Source organism: Vidua chalybeata, chromosome 4, assembly GCF_026979565.1.
Source record: "Vidua chalybeata isolate OUT-0048 chromosome 4, bVidCha1 merged haplotype, whole genome shotgun sequence".
In the NCBI taxonomy this organism is placed as follows: domain Eukaryota; kingdom Metazoa; phylum Chordata; class Aves; order Passeriformes; family Viduidae; genus Vidua; species Vidua chalybeata.
In genome coordinates, this window is record NC_071533.1 from 18,164,235 (window position 1) to 18,189,937 (window position 25,703).

Consider the following 25,703-nt stretch of genomic DNA (forward strand, 5'->3'; position numbering starts at 1 on the left):
CATTTTTTTATGGCTGAAGGAAAATGCCATTAAATCCCTTGTGCCTATCTGCTTCAGTAAACTTGCCAGAGCTATTCCAAAAACAGCGTGTCATGGGATATTCAGTGATTTTCAATGGAAACCAGGCTTAAAAATACAGATCTCCTGTGTGTGGATCAAGGGGAGCTCTAGGGTGCTCAGTATATATTTCTATACTCTCACACATGACTGTAAGAATTATTTTAAACAAGGCTTGCTAGCTTTGACTTTGAAACTGCATCCACTGTATCTATTCATTTCCTTTGTGCATGGCATTTTTGCAGAAGGAAAATAACTTGTTATTGCAAGAGTAAATGGGAAAAATTTTGCAGGTTGTTATCTACCAGGCTAATCTATATTATGAAGAAATAAAACATATTTGTGTTAAGTCCTGCTGCAGTAAAAATGTAATATTTGCTGAAATTCTCTACAAATTAGTCCTCCCTTTAACATCAGAGGAAAATAATTGCTTGATGGCCTAGTGCAGCTTTAAGCAGAAATTGGAAGAAATCTGTCGGGGTCTACATGTTTTTGCATTGTATTTTTCAGAGTTCATTCAATCTCAGGGTTCATGGTGAAAGGGAGGTGCCAGGAGAAGGCTGGAAAATCTGATCACTGAGTGTTGAAGATCTGTTTTCAGATTAGTGTCCTGGTGCTCAGGTGAATTACTGTAGAAACTCCGTTTCCTGTTGCTGGACATGGAGCAACAGTGACTGAAGGCTTTTTGGACACTGGAAGAGGTGGGATGGTAGTGAGGTGTTATAGCATGGAAATTAGAGTGAGAATGGATCAAGACAAGCCTTTTCATATTGCTTCCTTACCTGCATTTCACAGTCAGCCCCAACATTTTCCCCGACAGGGATTGAGGGGGCAGTTGAAAATATCTGGCATTTAACTGGAGTAAAAGCTTTATGCTGAGAGAAGCTGGAGGGTGCTTATCTTTGAGAGTGGTAAAGGAGATGGGAGAAGCAAGCTTTTCCATGAGCTATGTGTGATATGGCATGGCAGGGGTGAGGTGGGAGCAGCTGGAGGCAGCCTACTTCAGTTTCCCCACCTGATATTTCAGGTTAAGCCCTGTGAAGCTCCAGTCTGTGCAAGCACCTTGGTCTGAATAAGAGGTTAAATAAGGTAATTGTAAGGTGGGCATCCCTCAATATTCCCAAAACACTCAGTTCTTGTTGCAGCTATTGCAGGATGTACAGTGGATTAATGCACTTCTAAAGCATGTTCCCCACCACTTGCTGCTTGACTGCTCATTGCAGTCATTAAAGTCTCAAGGATCTGACTGGGCTGACGTGTTCTTTTGCTTGTGTCATGTGGCTTGCAGATCAAGGGGCCAGGCATTGTTCTTGGGATGGTGCAGCAAAGCACAAACCTCAGAGAAAATTGATGGCTTGCTCCAGAGTGCAGCCTAGTGTTCATCTCTCTGTGCACTTTTGATTTTGGGAATGCATTTGTGATTTGGTTTTGGGTTTTGTTGGGTTTTGTTGCTCTTTTTTTTTTATTACACCATGGAAAACGTTTTTCTGTCCAAACCAGCTGGGTCTTCAGCAACACTTAACAATTTAAAGCACTTCTCTGCTAGGTGTTTCATAAAAGATGGAAAATAAGACTTTTACATTAAAATGCCAGGAAGAAAAATGGTGAGGGCATAAAGTGCTGCTTTGTTTTCATCAGATGTTAGTGCTTTTGGAAAATCAGTTGTGCTCCAGTGATCATTACCCCCTTGTGTGCTTCTCTCACTGTTTGCTCCAGCTTCTCTCTGAAAGGCGGCTTGTGCAGAAAGCCTTGCCTTAGTCGTAGCTCCAGTCACACCCTGCAGGGCCCTGGAGTCATCAGAGGAGACATCCCCAGGATCTAGGCTTGAGTCCTGGTCCCTTCCTCTTTCTAACCAGCTCTGCCTTTGTTTCAGGAGTATCAACATCAGGGGCTCTGGGCCCGGGGAGCACCACTGCCAGCACCACACCGCGTGTGGCCACCAGCACCACCGGCCGCACCACCACCACATTGGCCTCAGGCAGGAGGAACAGGAGCACCAGCACGCCGTCCCCCATGGCTGACATCCTCAACGAAATGACCACGCACCTGCCGCCCGCCTCCTCCCAGCTGCCACCGGCCGGGGCAGAGAGCTGCGACCCCATGGAAGCCCGCGATATTATGTGGTCCCGGACTCGGCAGGGCCAGCTGGCAAAGCAGCCGTGTCCTTTGGGCTCCATAGGTGAGTCAAGGGGCGGGAGGACACAGCAGGCTGTCTTCACTTCCTGTGACACCTTGTCAGTGTGCAGCCAGTACTGACAACCTTGTGGGGCTATGCTTGATGTGCTGAAAGAGCCTCTGCTTCCAGAAGTTGCGTACAATGTGCCTTACCTGGTTTTGCCTGTATTTGTAGTCCCTGAGCTCACTGACTGATGTGTTGGTGGCTAATTCTTTGCTTGTTTTGATAAAAGAGGGGACAGTGGATGAAATCAATCAAAAAATAAACAAAACTTGTACTTTGAAGTTCCTGAACTAGTGTGAGTGATTTTTTTAAATTGCAGCCAGCATCCAGTATGATCAGCTGGGAAAGTGGGGGGAGGAAACAAAGCCAAATCTTTCAAAATGGTTTATTGCTTATTGGATTTTGCTCCTTTTCTTCTGCTCTTCCCGCAGTTGTTTCCTTGAAAAATATTGCTTTTGGAAATTTTCTGTTCAATTTGAAACATAATCGCATTGAGAATGAGTTTTGGCATATGATTCAGTTTGCTGTGTTTTAACAAATGCAGTTTTCTAAAAATAGTTACTTTTCATGCTAGTCTTGGTGTCAAGCCCCAAAAGTTCTCTTCCAAAGAAGAAATCTTAAAAGTGGAGGAAATTACCTGAAAATGAGGGCTGAAGGGATCTGACTTGCAGAGGGAAGACTCTGTGTTAATTCTCCACTCCTGGAGAATATGAGAATATACACCTGTGTATATGAGTACTGACTCAGTCTGGAATTTGGTGAGGACAGACTGATAAAATATATGTTAAAGTATGAGGAGCATGGAAAGGCATCATGGGTGAGAATAGGTAAAGAACATTTTTGTTGTCTTTCCCAGCCCTACTTGGTCAAATTAATGCAAAAAGTATGATGTGATTCCTAGAAAGGGGAAAGGATATTGTGAACCAAAGCTGTAAAAAGGAAAAGATGGAAAAGGAAGGCTGGATGCAGGGAGTCTTTTCCTAAGCACAAGAGCTAAGAACTGGATAAAAATAACTAAGGAAAAGATAATAGCCCAAGTTATGGATAGAGGATGGCCAGTAAGCCTTTCCCATGTCTAATTTCAGTGATTCACACAACTTATTAAAAGCTGTGATACATTAGCAGTGATGCACTTCTCTTTGTCTGAAAGGGTCTGAGGCATTTTGCTGTCTTTTCCAGCAGGGATTGGGCAGCTCTTCCCAAACAAAATACTCCTCTAAAGTCCCTCTTGACAGCTGGGGGCAGACAGTAAACCCCAGCAATCTATCTTGGCATTTGTAGAATTCAAACTTTTGTGTGTTTCCACCCAAATGTTGTAATGATGATTCAGAGCCATAAAATCTTCATAAAGCAGCAAGAAAAATGAGGCACGGGGTCTGATCCCAAATCACCAGTGCTGGGGCAGAGCACTGAAGGTGCTGGCTCGGTGTTTGAGATCTACTTCTGATTTCTTAGTACCTGGCAGCTTTCCTGCAAGCCCTCTGCCTGTAATTGCTGTTTGCCAAATTAGAAATTAAATTCCTGCACAACATCATGGGTCTTTTATATCTTAGGGCCCTTAAAGGACCAAGATGATGGGAGACTAGGACACTGAGATGACTCAGAAGTGTCCTACTTAAGACCTGAGCACTAATAAGCTCCCAGAAGTCTTTGACACAGGGTGCTGGGGGCAAAATGAAACCAGTCACACTTGAACACAGTAACTTTCCTATTACAGGTGTTGCCACTTTCCGGTGTCTTGCTCCTGATGGTATCTGGGAACCCCAAGGACCTGATCTTAGCAACTGCTCTTCACCCTGGATCAACCACATCACTCAAAAGGTAAAACCCCTCCCATGTGTTGACCACTCTGAGTCTGCACAGTGACGTTGCTCAGCTCCCTGGTTTTCTCACACAAGGAACCCAAAAGGATCAACAGTCGCACATAAAGCATTAACCATCCATAGCAGCCAAGAATTGCAAGGGGAAAACAAGTGTCTCATGAAAATTAAGGCAGAGAGGGTAAGGGAAGGCAAAGGAGAGGGACTGAAGAGTGGAATTAAACTAGAGCGAATGACATTTCTTGTTCATGGCAAGAAAAGGAAGAAGAGGGAGGAGGAGGTGGGTGGACATATGGAAAGTACTGAGTTGTTGAAAAAGGAAACACCCTTTCATGCATCCTCAAGGATTTTTTCATGTCATGCAAGCACAGGATAAACCCCATAGTTAAGAAATCTTTACCAAAGAAATGCAGGCTCAATGTGAAATGTTTGGTTTCTGCCTCTGACTTTCTGTTTTTATCTTCTGCCCAAATTATTAAAGAACAGGTGGAATAGAAAACAGTGCTGCAGTAATGCTTATCTTTTGACTCTTAAGTCCCTTGATGAATGTTTTCTAGCACTTCATCATTTATTAGTGTTAAAAATGCTTTAACATGTGACAATAGAAGTTCAAGACAAGCAGAGCTTATTTGGTAGCAATATGTTGAGCATTTTTGTTATTAATGCACAGTGGTGCTTTCAGCTGATTTCTTGCAAACAGAGACCAGATGTGTGTTTACGCCACGGAGTCTGTGGGCTGAATCTTCATTATGGCAATTTGTGGGGATTTATTCACTCCTTTAGCCAGAGCGAGCAAGTCCTGGTGTTGCAAGCGAGCTGTGCTGCTGCACAATTGTGACACAGAACTCCCAAAGAGCCACTGGTCAGTGGGATGGGGTCACCCCACAGACAAGACTCTTGGACAGTCTCCTCTCTGCCCCCATCTAAACTGAGACCTAATAATCTGTGAATTGATGACATTGGTCATCCCTATCTTGCTTCATCTGTGCTTATACCCATCCCTCCACAAAGGAAAACATCAGTTAATGTGGGGCTGCTGTGATACAGCACAGCCAGTACAAAACCTGTGGTCCTTCTGTCCCTCTCCTGCTGTACACCCAGCAAGCTGATGAACACAGGCTGCCTTTGCTGGCATTAGCAGCTGTGTGCAGGTCTTTGTTTTCTGACCAACATACTTACCCTGGAGGGGTTAATATTACTTACTCCAGCCATAATTCACCCAGGCAGCTGGGAGACCTCTTTCTGCTTGGTGAAGATGACTAGGCTGTTAGCCATTAGCAGAGGGAAATAATAGCGTGCACTGATGAAATCTCCATCAAGCTTAGGCTTATTTTATTTGAAACCCTAGCTATCATTTGCATAACAAATGGGCCCCATTTAATTTGTTACGTGCTTTCAAAGTAGGCTAAAATTGAACAGGCAAGTTTTCAGAAATGCCCAGCAGGTTACAACTGGGACTAGATTTATTTTTTTTTTCTGAAGGAATTTAGTTATGTTCAGTGTTGAATACCTTCTACCAGTCAGTAGAAAGGACTTGGAGGATCTATGAGATGACCCTGGATCTAAGTTTTTTGCCTGAGTGGGAATTCATTGGGATCTTGAGATATGTGACCTAATCTCAATGACAGCTGTAACAAAACACCAAGACTTTTCAGGAGTGACTTTTGAGGGGAAAGCCTTGCAAGGCTCGCCTAGGGGTTTGTGTTGGGGTTGCAATCATTGTAACATTTATATTGAAAAAGACCTCTAAGATCATTGGCTTCAACCATTCACCCAGCACTGCCACATCCACCACTAATCCATGTCCCTAAGTGCCATGTCTACATGTCTTTTAAATCCCTCCAGGAATAATGACTCAACCGCTTCCCTGGGCAGTCTGTTCCAATGCTTGGCCACTCTCTGTGAAGAAACTTTTCCTAGTATCCAATAAAAAGCTTCCCTGGTGCATCCTCAGGTGGTTTCTTCTTGTCCTATCATTTCTTACCAAGAGAAGAGACTGACACCCACCTCACTAGAACCTCCTTTCAAGTAGTTGTAAAGAGGGATAAGGTCTCCCCAAGCCTCTTTTTCTCCAGGCTAAACACCCTCAGCTGCCTGAGCAGTTCCTCATAAGCCTTGTGCTCCAGACTTTTCCCCAGCTCTGTTGCCCTTCTCTGGACTCACTCCAGCACCTCAATGTCCTACTTGTAGTGAGGGGCCCAGAACTGGACACAGCACTCGAGGTGTGGCCTCACCAGTGCCAAGTATACGTGCCAATCACCACCCTGGCCCTGCTGGCCACACTATTGCTGACCCAGGCCAGGATGCCATTGGCCTTCTTGGCCACCTGGGTACACAGCTGGCTTATGTTTTATGCTGGGCAGTTTTCCAGTTACCCTTCCCCAGCCTGCAGCGCTACATGGGGTTGTTGTGACCCAAGAGCAGGACCTGCACTTGGCCTTATTGAACCTCATACCATTGGCCTTGGCCCATCGATCCAGCCTGTCATGTCCAGATCCTGTACATGCCATGTGAGGGCACTCAGCATAATCTGCTCCATGATATTGCATCACATCTTCAATTTCTAGTCCACTAGGACACCCCCAGTTAGCCAGGACTGCTGATAAATGATGGAAAGTGACTCAGTAAGCTCTTCTGCCAGTTTCTTCAGTACCCTTGGGTGGATATCATCCAGCCCCATAGACCTGTGGATGTGTAAATGGTGTATCAGGTCTGGTTTTTTTCCTGGATTGTGGGAGTTTTCTTCTGCTCCCCATCCCTGTTTTCCAGCTCTGGGTGCTGGGTACCATGAGCACAACTGGTCTTAAAGACTGAGCCAAAGAAGGCATTAACTGCCACCTCAACCGTTTCCTCATTCTTTGTCACTATATTTCTCCCATATCCATTTTTATTGTCTTTTATGGCAGCAGACAGACAAAGTTCTAGTTGAGCTTTAGCCCTGCTAATTTTCTCCCTGTATAACCTCACAACATGCTTGTAGTCCTCCTTTGTTACCTGCCCTTTTCCAGAGGGCCATAATCTCTCCTTATTTTTTTTTTTCTTATTCCAGCCAAAGCTCTCTGTTCAGCCAGGTCAGTCTTATTCCCCACCAGCTCATCTTTTGGCACATGGGTATACCCTGCCTTTAAGATTCAGTAGGATCCTTATAGTAAATACAGTTTTAAATTACTTATGAAATAACCAATAGCCATTTGGTTTCCCTGCCCAAGCAAGAGGCTTGAAAATCATCACTGCATTTAAAGATGGAGACTGATTAATCCATAAATCATGCACTGGTTTCCAACATCCCTGCTGTGGATGAGATGCTTCCCAAAGCTTGCAGATTTGCTCCAGCACCTCTCTGAAGGTGGAAAAGGAACCTTCCTCCTCTAAGTCAAGCCACCTTCTCTTCTTGCTGCTGTGGGGACAGCTAGAGGGAGCAGCTGTGCTGCAAGGACAGGGCTGGTTACACCCTGCAGCTCAGCTCTCCTGCATCCCCAGCTCTCCTGGTCACTCAGCCCACTGCATCTGCAGCTGCAGCACAGCTGACAAAATGGGTAAAAATCCAATCTTTGTCAGCCAGGGTTCATACCTGCTGAGCGTGTCTTCATTTTTAATCTGCTTTGTCTCCCAAAAATCTGACATCTGCTGGATCCAAACTGCTCAGGAAGAACGGTGATGGGTGCCCTGGAGGGATTTCAGCCAAGCAAGAAAGGATGGTAGGGAAATGGTGTGCTTGCTTTCATATCTGTGTAGTGAAGTAAGAATGATTACTTACTTCTTCTCTTTCTCCTGCTGTGCTCAGACTGTAGATTGGGTGTTTGCCTGCTTCCATCATAGTATTAGGTTTTACAGCCATTTCCTAGCTTCCATTAGAGTTATTGTGCTGGATGGAAGATCAGAACAAATGTTCTCCTCAGCAATTCATTGGCCTCCTGACATTTACTTTAACTTTATTGTTGGTGCCTACTGTGCCCTCGTAACGGAGTGGGGGAATGAACTTGCCAGTGTGATTGAATTATGCACTGCTACCTGGGTTATTTCTAGAGTCAAGCAGTAACAGGAAGCAAAAAGGTCAGCTTTGGATACATTGCATCATCCTGATCGTGAGGTCACATGTTCAGTCTCAGCCTATTTGTTTTGCCTCTTGCTTTCATCAGTGCCATCCTTAGCACAGCATGTGACTGCTGAACACAACTCTTCCTTGCTGCAGCTTTCAGCTGTGGGTGCTGCCTGGGAGGACAGGCACTGCTACGCTCAGCTTCAAACCTCTGGAAGAGAGGAGGCCTCTTTTGTAGCAGAACAGAAAAATTTGTGCCTTCACGAATGCACAAAAAGCCTCAATCTGTAAATCTAAAGCACGTGCCACCCATGCCCTCCTGAGTGGCCTGAATCATGCACTCCCAAAAACCCAGGTGAACCTTAGGATTCATAGCACCTTCCGGAGGTCTTGTAGATCTGCTTGGTAGATCTACAGAGAGATTGAGGTTTTATGTCATCGTCGTGTCCAGGTCTGAGGGTGCAGTTGCAGTCCTGATGATGGCACGATCAAATCCTCCATCCAGGTTGCTTTTGGCAGTCTGTTTTCAGAGCACCATCATCAATTGGATGGAGCAGATTCCACAGAGGGTAGCTTATTAAAGGGTCATTAAATGCAGTTTAAGTTGGTTGAATACCATGGTTTCAAAGCCACTTTTTCAGTGTTCTCTGGGTCTGCTGTACTCCGTGGAGAGCATTGTCTCTTCTCCCAGGCAGCTGGCAAAAGGACAAGAGGACACAAGCTGTGCCAGGGGAGGTTTAGGTTTTTGCATCAGGAGGCATTTCTTCATAGAAAGGGTTATTAGGCTCTGGACTGGGCTGCCCATAGAAGTGGTGGAGTCACTGTTTCTGGAGATGTTTAAGGAAAGGCTGGATGTAGTACTCAGTGCCATGGTCTAGCTGACATTTTGGTGTTTGGTCACAGGTTCAACTTGGTAATTTTAGAGGACTTTTCCAACTTAAATGATTCTGTGATTCAGAAATAAAAAAGGATTGGATGGTAGATCTGCTCTGACTCTTTTCTGTGAATGCACGCACATATATTGAAATTCCTGCCAGAGAAAGAAAAATGCCATGAAAGCTTTGCAGTGTCAGAAGTTAGCCCACAGCCCCTCTTACAGCCTTGTTACCTGACTGCTGGCAGCTAATGGTGCCTGGTGAAACCTGTCAGATGTTTGTTCCTCCACAAAAAAACATCAACTTCATGGTCTTTCCAGCTGACCAATCCATCTGTATGTTACTGTTTTTAAAAATCCTAGTTCAGTCTTTCATGCCATCTTTTTATTTTTTATATCAGTTTGCCTCTTCAGAAGGCTGCAGGAAAATACTTTTGCCTTTATGACTACTGGTGTTTTAGTTCATTTGCTCCCTTCTCAGCATATTTCTTCTGAATTTTCCTCCCTAAATACTTATTTTTCTGCAATTTCTCTCATTTTTATTCTACTGTCCTCTTCTGCAGTTGGGCTTCTTCTGAGAAAGGTAGGGCTGAAACAGTGAGCAATGCTGCAGGAGGGTCTTTCTTTGTCTTTCCAGACAAAACTCCCTGCTTCTATTTGCTGACATATATGAAACAGGCAGGAGAACATGTCCTCTCCAAAAACTATTGTTTCACAGTCTTTTCACTCATAAGAAGGTGCAAGATAGTGGCACAAACTTGGAAAATGTTAGCAGTGTTACACAGAGGAATTTCAGGTGTGCCAATGATCATTTGTAAATTTGGCCTGAATCCTGTCTTCTCAAATGGAAGAGGGGAGGAAATTTTTTGGCATACCTATAAAACTATGTTTTGTGTGTTGGCATTACTGACAAGGAACATGTTTTCACTCCTTCGAATTAGCATTCCAAGACTATTTTTAATCAGTTTGTAAAAGGTAGGAAAAAATAGGCCAAAAAAACCACAGAAACCAAAAATTTGGTTTCAGACTTGGTTTGAACAGTATGTTTTCTTTTATCCCAGAATCCTATTTAGTTTTTTAAATTTAATTTTTTCATAATCAAGGTAGAAAATGTTAAAAAGTAGTTTTTATCAGGGTGAGATATATTATTTTTAATTCCCTTTATTGTTCTCAAGCCTCACAGTAGAAAGGTCAGATACTTACACATTTTTTCCCTACTTCTTACTTGCCTCTCAATATCAGCTTGAGCCATGTAGAACCTCCAGGGGTTGTTCCTGTATTCATATGTAGCTATGTCAGTGTTTGGGTTAAAGAGTATTACAGGTTTTGGAAGAAATAACATAAAGAGCTCATCTTTCATGCGGCAGTAATGAAGAAAACAATGTGGAGAAGTAAATTATAGAAAGGAAGTAAGTTAGTAATGCATCCTCTTGGGTAGCAGTAATCTTCGCTGAGCATTACGTAGAATTAACAAAAAAAAAAAGAAAAAAGAATGAGTCCTGTTGTTATAAGAGACCAGATACTTATCTTAGCCCTGGAATATTCAGCCATCATTCGGGACTCATAAGAGAAGTTGGGTTTGACAGCACTGCATAGGAGACACTTCAATTTCAGCAGAAAAAGCTCAAAAGAATTGGGGAAATCAGCATTAAAATGTCACACAGCCATCATTCTAGACATCCCTCTCATGCACATGGCCAGAGTGGAAAGAGTGGCTCAGCACTGCTCTAGTGACTTGTAGCTGCACGTTCTGTGTGACTGTGTTTAGATGTGGAATTGTCAGTGCTAGTATGTAGTTTCATTACCTGCCAGCCAAAAACATTTTCCCAGAAGAATGGCCCATATGTGTTTTCAGGAAACCTGGGTGTGTAAGATAACTTTGGATAAATACTTCTATGTCCCAGGAGTTCATTGACTCTTGAGCTTTAGTCTGCCTTTTTCTTGGGCATTTCTTCCATTGCTGCCTATTTTTTGTGTTGTTTATTTGGACACAGTGTAATTCCTCAGATTTGCAGTTTTTAGGGTCAGTCCAAGAGAAAAGGAAAAGGGTTAATTAGTGACCAGCCTTTATTGCTTTTGCAGACAGATAGGAACAGCAGCAGCCTGCAGGAAAGAAAACTCTTGTGTTTGCCTTTGTAGCAGCTGAGCTGCATTTTCTCTGAGTGTACCAGTTTGCACAGGTGTGTGGTCCAAGGGAAAATGTGAACATCAAATATTGGGTAGCAGGATTTTTGGTTTTACTGTGGTGTATCTGTAAAAAAATACCTTGAATTCCTACAGTTTTCTGCAGAGTTTATGCAAACACAATGTGTCATGATACTTGCTAAGCTTCAGCAGTGAACTGCAGGAAAATGTTGAAATTGATTTCTTTATGTAAAGGGATTTGATGCAGTCATTCTTTCAAGTTCTGAGAGCTAACAGCAGAGGTCAAAATTCAGCCTTTGTGCTGATGCGTGGCTTCCTTCAGCTGCTTAGGAGAGCAGGCAGCTGTAAGAATAGGATCTGGTTTCTATGGCATTAGTCTTCTGTGTAACAAGAAAAAAGTAATTCATTTTTTGAATGTATCTTATCATTGCTCTGATGGGAAGAACAACACATTATCTCCTTTATTTATCTTCTCTGTATCATCATATGCGTTAATTCCCTGAAGATGAACATATGAACATCTTGAGTTAGATTTCATTAAATCAGATTGGCTTTTGCTGTCAAATTGATGGAAGTAAGTTATTCATTTATAACTCAGCTAATTGATTTACAGAGAGGTAGAAGCTCAGCCTATAATCTTTCCCTAGAATCTTGCTTTTATAATAAGCACCAGAAAGTGAGGGAACAAGAGAAATATCTGATTTCTAGCTGTTGGTAGATAAAACAATTGAAAATTCATATGAAGAGCACAGCAGAGTTTACCATTGAGCCTGACAGAGAAGTGGGAGCTTAATTTATGTGTTATCCTCTATAATTTCTCCTTGTCCCAGGCATATTCCACATGAATTTGCATTCCAGATCACAGACTGGTAGATAATGAATAAAAGACAGCAACCTGCAGTGGTATTTTTGTAGTGGGCTGCTCATGAAAAGGAGATGGGGCCAACTGCCCTGTCCCAAATCCCCATGGCACAGAAGAGGAAAGGAGTACCAGATAGGGAGAGCAAAACAGAGCAAGAAAGGAGGAAAAACACAGAGAAAATTGAGAGTTTCCCAAATAATGACACAGTGAATTTCCCTGGAGGTTATTTGTGAATTTTGTGACTCAACTAGATAATACAAGTCTTCTAGTAGAATATTCAGCCAACTGACCTGGTAGCTTTTCCCTTCTGGTGTAGGCTCTGCTTGAGCCTTTTGCTCTAGAGTTAGGATACATTTACATGTGCTGAGAGACAGTAGCCTCATTATCAGTGGCAAGTGATGCTTAGTGATAAATGTGCACCTGATTATTAAATCAATAAGATGGAAATAGTGAACTTTTTCGTCTGGTTTTTGTGTTATGTCATCTATTTTTGCTCCTCTTACAAGGAACGCTTCTGTGCAGGAATTGTAACAAAAATCATCTCTTTGCTATCACATAAAATTCGGAAATCAGAAACTGCTTTTTCTTAACAGGAGAGGCTACTTATAATGGTTTGTTTTTTTCAAGTGGCACAGTAAGCCAATGGGACAAGCTAATTAAAGCCCTCATTAGCATGGAAATCCCATGGAAAAGTGAGAAGAAAAGTGAGAAGAAATTGTTGAAGCCATCATGGTTGACTGGAAAAACCATACTCAAAAAACTATTAATAATCAAACCACAAAGACTCTTGTTGTAGTTGACTTCTTGGGAAATGCTTCTATTCCTTCTTCCTTCTCCTTTTCTTCATCTCTTTTCTTTTTCTTCTTGAGGGGAGTTGACCTGGTTAACAATGTGGGGTTGGAAGGCACTGGAGTGACATGTCGCCAGCAGCCGGGGACAACCTTTCCCTTTGCTTTCTCCCCCGCAGATGAGGTCAGGGGAGATGGCTGCCAACATCGCGCGGGAGCTGGCAGAGCACACCAGGAACCACCTGTACGCCGGCGACATCGCCTACTCCGTGTCCGCCATGGTCCAGCTTGTCAACCTGCTGGACGTGCAGCTTCGGAACCTGACTCCTGGCGGGAAGGACAGCGCTGCCCGCAGCTTAAATAAGGTAAGAGCGATGGGGCCTTTTTAGCAATAGCCTGTCACTTAGCCCCAGAAGCACCTTAACTGCATTACAGCAGTGTGGTTTCTGTACCCACAGTTTAAGAAGAATTATTAGTCCTTTTGTCATTTCCAGAAGTAAGTGGAATTGCTTCATAGCACTAAAGGTGCTAGGAGTTTCCAGATGTGGGAGAAAACAAGCTGTAGACTCTGTAAGAATGCATTTAAAGCTGAGGGTTTCCTTAGTGAGAAGCCCTTTTCATCACTGAATCCCATGTAAACACATGGGGTAGGACTTATCTAGGATTCTGACGATGAATTGTGTGGGCCTGGTTGTCAGGACAAAGAGCAGCTGGACCCTGGTGGCTATGAGCACATGTTATATTGGCCACCCAGTTAAAAAAAGGCACAGAATTTTGTTCTCAGCTGCATATCAGGCTCTGACAGGTCTGGCATTCATGTAAGCATGAACAGAACTTGGTCCTAAGATTATATGATGAATAAGTGATCCCAGCTAAACCTGAAATTTCTTAGGTGTTTTATGAAGAAGAATGGTTTTCAGAGATGTAACATGGTCTTTTTTCCTGTAAGTTATTATTGTAGACTGATGCTGTTTTAAATGCAAAGGGCTTCAGGATTTTTTGAGATTTCAGTTGCATAGGAGCTGAACTCCTGCGTCTCATGTGCTTTGCATGTGCTGTGAATTGGGTTATCCTGATGCTTTTAATTAGTGCTGCTTCCAGCCATTTTTATAACAATGTAGGTGATAATTATATTAACTATTACATCAGCATAACATTATTTGTTATAATCATACTATGGTTCTTTGTTGAAATGATGGTGATGTCTGACAATATTAGGTAAAGCCAGCAATTAATGTCACCTACTAACAGGTTTCATAGTTGTAGTGTGCTTCTTGTTCTGGGTACGTCCCAGCCATACCCAACATTTTGTCAATTCAGCTTTGCAAGCACATATTTTTCATCTTTGTTTTATCTTACCTTATGATATTTGTTTCAATTACATGAAATGGGGTTGTATCATGGGGGCAGGAATGAGCTACTGAGGGGATGGAAAGACTGGGCAAGGCAGAACTCCTTGAGTCAGCTGTCACTTCTGGGGTCCCCACTGCAGGTTTCTTCCCCCTACAATCAGCTTTGCACAAGCAACACATACAAATCAATTGCATTCCACATTAAAATTCTGGACCACGTGAAGTCCTGCAAAGCAGTGATGCAACTCAGTGATTCAAATGACAGGCTCAGTAATTTACTTGCTCTCATTCCCCACTTAATTCTTTAGAAGAGCAACTGCTCTGTGTTCATTTAAGAATGCATGAATTCAACTTGGAAGTAGTATTGGGCAAACAAAAGGCAGCAGAGTTACTGCTCCATTTTCCCCTTCACTGATCAAGAGTATTTACAAAAAAAAGAAAAAAGTAAATTGCAAAGAGTTTTGTTTAGTACTGTTTAGTCAGAAAGAAGAAATAAAGTAAGCACAAGCCATTAAATATCCTTTTAATCATTAAAGGAAATGTGCTGTGGATCCGAAAGTAATCACCTGTGCTGTTTTGTACTGGTGGGTTTTTTTACAAGCTGACGTACAACGAATTGAAATAAACTGGCATAATCAGAATTTTTTAAAGCCATCATCTTTCAGGAACCACTTTTCTGTCACTAAAAGCTTTTATGATTTCCACTGGATCAGGCTTAATTAAGGTGATAATTGTTCCATTTCAGACTGGGAAGACCCCTGAGTGGATAGCTCTGTAATTTTCAGCAAGGCTTTCTTTGATCTCCATTTGTTTCTGTAAAGTCTTCGTACTGGCCAGATTTACCCAGAGGAAGATTTCTACTGTTACAAATGGATGAATTAGAAATTGAAATTAGGCATTGCATGATACTTGGGTTTTTCTTTTGTTTATTTCAGAGCCTCAAAACTCTGGAGGACAAATTTGGTTCTCAACTGTACTAATGGGATCACACTGCTGTGTGTTGAGAGCACAAGTTGTCCTGAATCTCTGTTGATGTGCAATTTCCAACCAGGCACATCAGCAAAAACAAACCCAGCTAAGCCAGTGGCTCTAAGCAGCCTGGTTCTGTGAGCTTTCTTTGCAGTGATGCAGAGTTCACCAATTCCAGCTCACTGCTGCAGACTGCCTGCCAAGCCCCAGTTCTGTCAGGATGGGACTATACAGGTCCAGGCTGTATCAGGATGCAGTCCTGCACAAGTCTTGTTCCCTGGGGTTGGTCCTGCTCATCTGAAGCTTGGTTGTATTTCACTGTGGTGTCAGCACTGTCTGACTGCAGAGCCCATGCTCCTCTTATACAAGTAACCATTAGCCTCATCCTTTTCAGCCTTGTTTGACATGGAAATGTCACGTGACCATGATCTCCAATCTGTAAGGAAAACATCATCTCCTGAGTATTTCTACAAGACTTCAGAGTCTTCTACCATCTAACAGCTGCTCTTGCAAAGCTGCCAGTATGTGCTTCACTTCACTGAAAAAGGACTAACCCACATTTCTGGAGCCAGTCTTTCCAGTTTTCCACTACTGACTAATGCTCACTCCTTTAGTTTGGTTGGTTTTACAGGAGCTGTTTAAGAGATAAATGAGGGTTTTTTCACAGGCATTTTCTTCATTTTTTTTTCCCTTGTTCTGTCGCTAACTTGTTTTTTTCTATTCCGTCTTTAATCTGCTCTCTTTATGGACTCAGCTTCAGAAAAGGGAGCGCTCTTGCAGGGCCTATGTCCAGGTATTTCTTGTGTTTTTAATACACGTGTCCAGTTGTTTGACTGAATGACTGTGAAGTGGGTCTTGTCTCTGTGAATAATCTGATTATTACCACCTTTGTGGCAGCAAGTTCTAAGGTTAAGGTTACAGGATAATAATGAGATTTTTTACCTCACTGACCTGCCCCATTTCTCTCAGACTTGACAAAAATTTGGGACAAAATCTCTGAACCAGAAAATGGAAAAAACACAAGAGAGATCTGACAAGTTTCATCTGGCCATCTGAATGAACAGCACAGTATGGAGATGTGCAAGTAAAGAATGCAAAACTGCTGCTCACAGAGGTGTCTCCAGACCAACTGGATTTTGCTTACAGCATGTCATTCATGTTACTGCCACCTGCATTTCCTTAGTTTTCCTTCTTCCCCTTTTACACTTCTAAATTCAGAGCAATTCAAAGTGGCAGCACTTCGCATGAGGGAGGAGGTAGAATTGTAATGAAATGCAGAGTGTCTCACAGAGAGATGTTGGAAGGAGGAGAGTGCTGCAAACAATGCATAGGGTGATGAACATAACATCTCATGAAGTTCACCCAGGTCTGGCCTGACTTTCATAGGCTTACGTTGTGTTTGATGTGAACAAAGTCAAGCCCCAGCATTCTGGAAAGATCACACTTGTGGGCTTTTCAGGAGTGGGACCTTGGGTTATCTTATTAATCCTGTCACCTTGCCTTATAGCATTTGCTCCAGTGTTTTTTTATATAAATCTGATTGTATTCTGTAGGTCAGTTAATGCTGCTCTAAGAAATGTGAATGTTTTACCTTCTAATCTATGTCTTGTGCTTGTGAATGTTGATATTGTTCTTATGGGTGGTTGATCGTTATTTATATGTATATGTGTAACAGGCATAAATGAACTCTATGTTTCTGGAGGGGACTGTCTGTACCTGCATTTTCCTGCAAAATTCCACTCCCTACAGTCTGTACTGACTTTATTTTGTAAGCGGATATTTCATTTAGCAAATGGGATTAGATGGTCTGGATTTCTAGGATGTTAGAAATAAAACAGTACCCCTCTGTGCTGGTAAGCTGTCTTCCCTTTGGAAAATGTCACAAGAGAAAGTCACCTTTTCCTTTCCAAATACATTAATGGATAAAGATGAGTTATGGAGTTACATGTCCCTTGTCTGGGATCCCAGAGAAAGCAACTAGCAGGCATTTGAAGGAATTTAGGAAAGTTTGCAGTGCAGTGCTCACTCCCAAGCTAGCTACTTTGTGTACTGCTACCACTGGAAACGTGGTGAGACTTCCTTGACTCTGGGCTGCACAGTCCTGTTGGGGACATTGGGTGCTATATGATCCATAGCTGTCATTTTCCCTGGCTGCACAGGCATTCTCCACAGAGTCAATGCACACTCCTGCTGTTGTGTTTTTTCAAACAGTAGCAATTGGTGAGTTTAATATACCCTACAGAAAGCTTGGCCTTGATAGAATAAAGCCTGAATACTCTGCAAAAACTTCAGCTTACCCTTAATTTCAAGGACGCCTTTCCTTTCACTTGGAAAGGTTGCTTGCACGTTTAAGCATTAATCATGCATCTACTTCAGTAGATAAAAAACGGTGAAAGCTCATTGCTTGAGCTGTTACGTATGGATATGGACAAATCTGGTACATATATTGAAGAGGACAGTCCTGTAAAAGAGGGCTTGAAGAATGAATTAGATTACCTAATTGAACCTTTCCAGCTCTGCTTTGTACTATATGGCGGTAAAGTAACATATCTTGACATATTCTCATACAGTATGCTTCCATTTGGAGAATTGTGTGGCTAAAGTCATAAAAAAAATCTAGTGAGGGAGAGGTTGTCTGTAATAGCAATTAGATGTGACTGCACATAGTCATGTTACAGGCTACTCAAACTTTACCAGGAATTGAAATGGATGGGTTGGCTGAGGGAATTTAGCAGAGATTTTCCAACATATCTTAAGTGGTGATCCCCAGGGCTCTGTAAAGTCAATGGAACATAGGAAGTCACTGGGACATATGGCATTGATGGCAGAGAAATAGAGTGTTTAACTTTGCTGACATGATCTGCTCATGCTGATCCCATTATTGTGAAGAGCATCCGTGGCTGAATTTGGCTCAGAGGGCTGGAAGTGTACCTTCATTTCTGTGTTCCCTAGACAAAGGAAGGTGCAGTATGAAGTTTATGTGAGAGATGTCCAGGAACTGTGAATATCAAGAGTGATTTTGAGGAAAGGTGGTTTTTTTGGAAGGAGGACGGTGACCTGAGAAGATAATAATTGCTGAAATCAGTCTTACTGTTTTCTTTCGGCTAACCAATTTAAGGAGCCATGACAGAACCCCTGTAGCAATTGGTGTGTAAAGTCTTCTTAAGCCCAAAATAAATTACTATAAATAAATATGCAAAGTGGATGGTGAAATTTTGCAAGTTATTCAAACATAAAACTGGGAATGCATTATAAGATTATCACCTCATCTCTTTGGGTACCTTTAAAACAAACATGGATTTAATTTGTTCATTTTCACAGTATTTGTTGAGTTAAAAGCTCAGGGATTTTATGACTGGAGATAGAGGTTAAAAATGCTGCTTCTTTAGTTTCACATGTGGTAAATGATCTTTTTTGCCTCAAAAATCCAGCAAGGACCAACCTGGCAGGTGGCATGATAAATACATATTAATATAGTGACTGGACAGTTGCTGGAAGATTTTTCAGTCACGGTGATAACTAAGAAACTTCTAGGTGGGTTTTAATTTGTGATACTAATTAATAGTCAGCTGAGACTGAGCTGGCCAAGGTGTATATAAAGGTGGCAGAGTGGCCTCAGGAAGGTACTCCATTAGCAAAGAGGGTGGCCTTCTAGAGAGCAGAGATCTACATCTCCTATGCCCACCTTTCTGAAGATTTTGCACTCTATTTTGGAAAGGGGATGGAAAAGTCATCATGTGGGAGAATGAGTCACAGCGGGTGATGCATTTGATTAGCATAGCTTGGTTTGGTGGCTGGTCTGTGATGTAACCTAGTATGAATTTTCTTCCATTTTTTTCAGAATTTATGTTTGTTCATTTTCCAAAAGTTGTTGTCCTTCAACTGAAGCATTGGAGTTGTAGAAAACAGAAATCATTTTCCTTTTGGGGATTGTGAAACTGGGTTTGGTGTCACAGATATCTTCCATGCCCCTCAACTAGTGTCATGTGTTCAATATTTCTCAGCTCCCCAACATAAAATGCCATGGATGCAATTCTCCTGTCCTGTAGGAACAGAGGTGGGGTAGTAAAAGGAAATAAAAAGTCTAAGTACTCACACAATGTAGTAAGTGAGGCTGTATTAAAAGAGAAAACTTAAACATGGGGAAAAATGAGGGAATTTTGCTGATTTAGTAACTGGAAACACAGGTTTTATTAAAGGTTCATACCACACCCATGCTTGCAGTCTTTTTATCATGTTCATGCATCTGATTACAAAGTCTGAGGTCACCTGCTTGTTTCACTTGGATTTGTGGGCTGCAGCTCTGGGGCATCAGGAGGCCAAAGAATTTCCTTGCAGTGCCAAACCAGAGGCCTCTTCCCATGTGAAATTGCATGCTGCATTTGGGATGAGGATCTTGGAAGACAAAAACTTCACAGGGTTCCCAATCTTTTGGTTTATTTTGTAAAGTCAGTATGAGTGGTTTTACAGCTGGAGGCTGGTGAATACAACAGATAGTGTGACTAGCAGCTTTGTGGAAAGGGTGGAAGGAGGCAGCAGAGGGTTGCTTTTGCAGCATCTTTCTCATCTAATGGAGTTTGCTGCTCTTGGTTCCTGCCATCCTCTGAGCTGTCCTGTAAATCAGCTTCCCCTCTTTTGTAGCTCTGCACTGGTCTGGATAGCAAATGGCAAAGATTATGGAGGTGCCACCTGCTCTGTGGTAATTACAAGAATTTCTAGGTGCAGGTGTCATCAGAGCCATACATGAAGCTGGTGCTGAGAGGATGGCAAGCTCCCTGTAGCAGACAGTGGCAGGAGGTTGCAGAGTTGTCCTTCTGGTTCTCCTGCAAGTTTTCTGAACACTTCTTGTTTGAAACATGGGCTGTTTGAATTGATGCACTAAGCAAAAATTGAAAGGCTTTCCTCAGAGGATTCAAGGCATTAAGTTTAGACCTGAGCAGAAGAGACTTTATTTTTTTTTTCTTTGCTAACCTAGTGGTACTGATCAGATAAAAGGTGCATCTGGGACTTAGCCAGTACTATTTAAAGTGGATTAATTCTGTTTGTCCTAGTTCTCTCTTGCTTGCATGATTGGTCACAGCTTCCATGAAGACTAAACTAAAGAAACTTGTAGCTCTGAGAAGGAGCACAAAATGAATTATGCCGTGTTTGCTTGTGTTCTTGTTGCCCCTCTGTCAAGAAAGACTCTAACCACCATTTATACAAAAAAGAGGCAAATTAATGAAGGTTTTCAAGTTCCTTGTTTGGTCACTTAATTGGCTGTATGACAAAGAGCTCTGCCGTGTGTGTCAAACAACTCTGAGAGTTCTCTGGTGATTTGTGCATTGCTTGACTCCTGATGCTGTTCTGCACAGCCCATCAGGCGAGGTATCATTGTTAAAGTGGCTGAAATAAATTAGCTAGCAGTGAGCATACAATGTTGTATATTACCTATAGCTACAGGGAGTACTTTTAGCTGCTTTTTCAAGAGATCGAGATGTTTGCCCATCAGCATCAAAGTGCCTAAAACTTTCATTTAATATAATTAAAAGGACATCTGAAAGAAGTGTGACTCGCAGTGAAGTTCAGTGGTTTGGTAGTCCTTTGTTAAAACTCTGTGAACTTAATATACTTCACAGCTTGAGAAACCTGCACTTGATTTGTATCGGCAAGAGTGAAACTAGAAATCCTCACCCTGCATGTTTCTGCTGCGGTGAGCCTGTTGTTAAGGGAGAGGAGTATCAAAGCAGCAGCCTTGAGTTTCTGACCAGACTCCAAAATTCATTGCATAAATGTTAAAAAGGAAGGTGACCCCATGTTCATCCACCTACAACTCATCTACACGTATGGTTAGGTTCTCACATGGCAAAACTAAGAAAAAAAATCTAGTGTTTTCTGTGTTGCTCTGTGCTTACTCTCTGCTTGAGTCTGAGTCACTCCTGGTACCTGATGTCACTGATAAAAAGTCTGAATGTAAATTGCCATAGGGAGCAGCAGGAGATGTCCCTTTGATTTGAACCACTGGAGGAAAGGATGAGTCCCACAGACTCCCCAGGAGTTTCTTGAAGACTGTGGATATTCTGTCAAAGGCATTTTCCTTTGTTGCTACAGCCTTGCTTGCTTCCCTAGTGTAATTACTCTAGCAGTTGCTGGTATGGTTTAAAATCCCAAACAGTAAGGCAGCAAATACAGATGATTCATAAATGCAGTTCTCAGCTTATTCTGTGGGAAAGATCTCATTAGATGAAATAGATCGTATGTTATTTCCTTCTTCCCAATCAATTCCTTTTATGTCAGTTCTATGGATGCCTTCTGACCTTAAAATATTCTTCCTCATGTAGTAAGTAAAGCAAAACCATAACCTGTAATTTGTAACCTTGTTCTGTTTCTCATATCGCCTATTATTTTTTGCATGCTCCCATTAGGAGATTATTGGTAGTTCAAGGCCAAGATTGCAAACCTTGCATACCTAGTAAAAGACCATTAATTCCATAGTTAAGCATTTTGTAGATGACCTAATTTTAATAAAGGTCAGTGCCTTTCTTCTCACTACAGTGAGTTCTCAGCACTGCTGGAATTCAGGCCATTTCTGAGTCAGTACAGTTCCTGTAGCCACAGCATAAACATTTTCTGTATAGTTGAAGAAAAAGGGTTGCATGCTCTCTGTTGGGAGCCTTTGCTCTCAGTCTCTGGAGCAATTTTAGAAATCCCTCTGCATGGTTACAGGAAGTTCTCTTCTTGTCTTTGCCATGAGTACTAGGCTGTGTCTCAGTTCACCAAAATTGATGCCATCTGTTGCCAATCATCACTCTGGTACCAGATGTAGGTTAGTGCTTCTGGCTTAGTTTTGAAGGCAGAAGCAAAGATTAGCAGTAAATATTCTAATGATTTATTTATTTTCAAGCACTCACTGTGGCTGAATATGTTTCAGTCTAAATATGTTTGTCCATTCCACTAAATGTTACAACAGTTTTGTGATGACCGTGTTGCTTTTTTAAAAAACATTAGACAGTGGCTGGGCTTCCCTGTAAGAAATTGTCTCCATTGTGTTTCCTGATGCTTTGACCAGAGACAAATTTTGATTTTGAATTAAAAGAATAAATGGCAAGGAAAGAAATCATCCAAGAATGAAGAGCCTTGTCAGACAGATTTGAAGGCACTTTTCAGCTAAGAAGTAGGATTTAAAGCCATCATGTAGCCAAATGGCATTTTCTTTGTTTAAGAAGCTGAAGAAATGACATGTGCATCTCTTTTTTGTTCTGAAGTCCCACACAGCGGATGAGTGTAATCATTTGATCGATGACCTCTGTGTAGTGGGATTGAGGTGCTGTTCATTTGCCACTCCAAAAAGACATGTCATTTCCTCAACTGGTCCCTTTCAATGCAATAACCTTTCCAGAAGTTTTTGTGTTCCCACATCCATACTTTCATGCTGGTCCTCTCGTCCTACTGTACCAGCTACATTCAGAGTTAATGGGAGTTTCTCTTGTACTGGTGCTTCTTCTGGCCAGAGGCAAGAATCAAACAACTTCCAGCACAACTTGTCGTCAATGGCATTGATTGTGCCTTTAACTCAATTAGTTTAGAGTCTTGCAAATATTGATAGCTTAAGGAAAGGGTTTGTTTTAGCACTGGGTGCTTAATATGAATACAGAGCAAAACCAGCTATTCTTGAGGAAGGAGACAAGTAAGCTTTTTTCAAGTACCGCTGCTTTCCAGTCAGAAAAAAAGGAAAAAAGAGCATAACATTGTGATCATTGTACCATATCAACATTTCAGTGCATCTGCTCTCTGATGGGTTTTTCATTTGCACTGTAAAGTGTGAGCCTGAAAGGGGTTTTGTGCTTTTTTCTCTGCTGATTTGCCATAAAACCTCAAGCTGTTATAAAAAGTGGATGAGTTATGTGTTTGCATTTTTCAAATAAAGACAACGCATTTCTTTGGGAGCTGTATGAGGAGACCTCAGGCAGGTCCAGAAACTCAGGCCTTAAGCAAGGCCTGAGGCTGTGCCTGTATGATTGTACTCTGCAGGTTGAGCACTGCTGTTCTCAGGAAGGATGAGTCAATCTCTTTGGATGAGACTGTGCTGGCAAACACCTTTGGCACAGGGTATCAAAGCACTGCTTGCTTCATGCACCAGCCGTGATTTTAGCCTACCTATGCAAAACCTCGTGGCTGTAGCTCCATATATCCTAATTTTTGAAAGTGCACTGTATGAGATATTCCTGTGAGATCAAGGAAGTGTTAGCAGTATGAGACAGGGCTTTGCAAGTTATAAAATTCAGATGTTTTAATTAGAGATGTCATTGCAAAAGTGGTACTTTATTGCACTGTGCCACTACCCTTATTCTCCCAAAGCTGCTATAGGAGGTAAGTCCTTGATGTAAGTTTCATGCTAAATAAAGTGTATAGTGTGTTCAGTCTCTTCCTAAGGAGATGCTCCTTTGTAAGGAAGGACAAACCGAATATTTGAAAATTACTGAACAGAAGAATTCAACCCATATTCCCTGTAGGACCTGCTGGTATTCACTTGCCAAAAAGCAGTATTTTCTCCAGCTGTAGGTTTGTTGGGATTGTTTGATCTTCCATCCGCTGCTCAGCAAGAGGCCAAAATTAACAAAAAAGGCTTAAAGAGATCCTAACTCTAGGAAAGCTGCTGGTTTTCTAAGGTTAGGGTTGCTACGTACCTCTAACCTCCTAGTACCTCCTTGAGTACCTCAGTCCAGTCTCCAAGTGATTTTCAGTGCTAAGTCTCAGTTAAAGAGAGATTTTTACATTGCAAAATTTGTTTTAATCAAAGAGCGGTATCTTGGATGTTGGTAGAGTAAGAGAAAAATAAATAGATATGGTGTCACTGGATATATACAGAGTTCAAACCTCCTAGGTTTAAACTGTGTGCCAGATAGCCAGGTACTCTCACCAGACATTTCTAGAGGGAGAGAAGAGAAGAGAAAAATAAATGAACAAGCAAAATTCAGTTTAATGCAATGTAGCAGCTGTCACAAAGGAAATCAATGGGATATGTGCAATTGGCCTTTTAGTAATGCATAATTACTGTAAGGCTTCTAATTAGTTTCCTTTTTACATTGCATCTTTTAATACCAATTTGTAAGAGTCTAAGAAGGAAGGCTTACATTTTGTTTCTTCTTTGTAACCTCAGGATAGAACTAAGAAACCATGAGCACATGCCCTTACTTGGGAAGAACCTCTGTCTGCAATTTATTAACATTTATTTGCATTGAACATACAATCTGTGGTTCTATATAACCACATAATGAAAGGCATCACTGTCATGGAATTTGTCTTTTGTGCTCAACAGGGTCTTGCTCTTCTCTTGATGTCCAGTTGCAGTCACTGCTGAGGACATGAAAGGTCCACTGTGTCTAATGTTCTGTGACCCAGGATGATTGTTCTTTACAGGCTGGTAATTAGAGGGTTTGGCTTTGCATGTATAGATACCCTGACATCACAGAGAGCATAAAGCTCATATGTACCTCAGCACAGAAAAATGGAAAGTCTGCCTTCTTGGCTCCCTTCTGCCATGCCCTTCTTCCCTCATTTGATCTTAGCCTACAAACAAGCGAGCTGTGCTTTATGAAAGCTTTCTCTTGATCTAATTTGAGTTACTTTTGTCCATCTCCTGGTGCATCTGTGTGCTTGTGCTGTCTACTCTTTAAGTCCAAGCAATCACAGCATTGGTTTGGTGCCGTGCTGTGCATGGTGTTGATGTATGTTTGAGCTCCAAGCCCTACATTTTTATTTGCAAGAAGCTTAGCTGAGTTGCATTTGGAAGAAAGATCAGGCAGAGGAAGAAGAAATCACAGGAGAGGTAGTTCTTTAGCTTGGGAAGCAAGAACAGGGTCTTCAGTGGAGGTCATGCAGCATTCTATAGTAGGTGTTCAGTTCTTTATGGATAGGTTTTATCTCATGTGATTTTGGGTAAAATGGGGATAATCCTTGGGGTAGTTTCTTCTACTTTCAGTGGGGAGAAAGAAACTAGAGAGTATCTGGGCTCCTTACTTGGCTGCATGTTAAATGCTAGAAGTGGGGTGAGATAAAACTAGGTCAGAACTTTCCCATCTCCCTCTGGAAGTCCCCACCTTTTATCAGGATCCCCAGGGATCTCAGGTAAAACCTATCATGCCATCAGCTCCCAAGCACACCTATCCCATGCCTTCTGCATTTTGAAGGTTTTTTTCTAAAAGCTAATCCTCCTCCAGATGGTCATTGAGAAGCTTTCCTGGAGGTTTGGCACAGCTGTTTGGAGCTTCATCAGACCACAAAGTCATTGGACCAGGTGCCAAACCCACATAAATCACAAAGGCTCAGCTTAAATGTAAAGACACAGGCCTATCCTTGTGTCTGCTTTCCCACAACTCCCATTCCCCTGCCCAACATTTCCCAGTTGGCATCTCTGTCTCACAAGGCACTGTTGCTATAACAGCTGTTTTGTTTCATTCAAACACCTACCTCAGCTCCTGTCCAAAACGCAAACATTTCATTAGCACCTCATCTCCTTGGCTCCAGCCCATAGCACTCGGCCATAATGAAGTGCTGCACTCAGAAATATGTGGGGAACACTTGATTAATGCACTGAGACAGGTGAGGGGAGTGACCCTCTGGGAAAAGCTAGGGACTA

At 42.1% G+C, this 25,703-nt stretch overlaps 1 protein-coding gene across 2 annotated transcripts in view; it reads left to right on the forward strand.

Annotated features, from left to right (window-relative positions):
- ADGRL3 (adhesion G protein-coupled receptor L3) overlaps positions 1-25,703 on the forward strand; it is a 479,733-nt gene that overhangs the window by 382,543 nt on the left and 71,487 nt on the right. Inside the window, exons 8-11 of one of the 2 annotated variants that reach the window (XM_053940149.1) lie at positions 1,931-2,236; positions 3,954-4,057; positions 12,944-13,129; positions 15,840-15,878. In XM_053940149.1, the coding sequence (XP_053796124.1) occupies positions 1,931-2,236; positions 3,954-4,057; positions 12,944-13,129; positions 15,840-15,878 (635 nt within the window). The remainder of the gene's footprint in view (positions 1-1,930; positions 2,237-3,953; positions 4,058-12,943; positions 13,130-15,839; positions 15,879-25,703) is intronic. The other variant, XM_053940150.1, reaches the window with a different exon arrangement.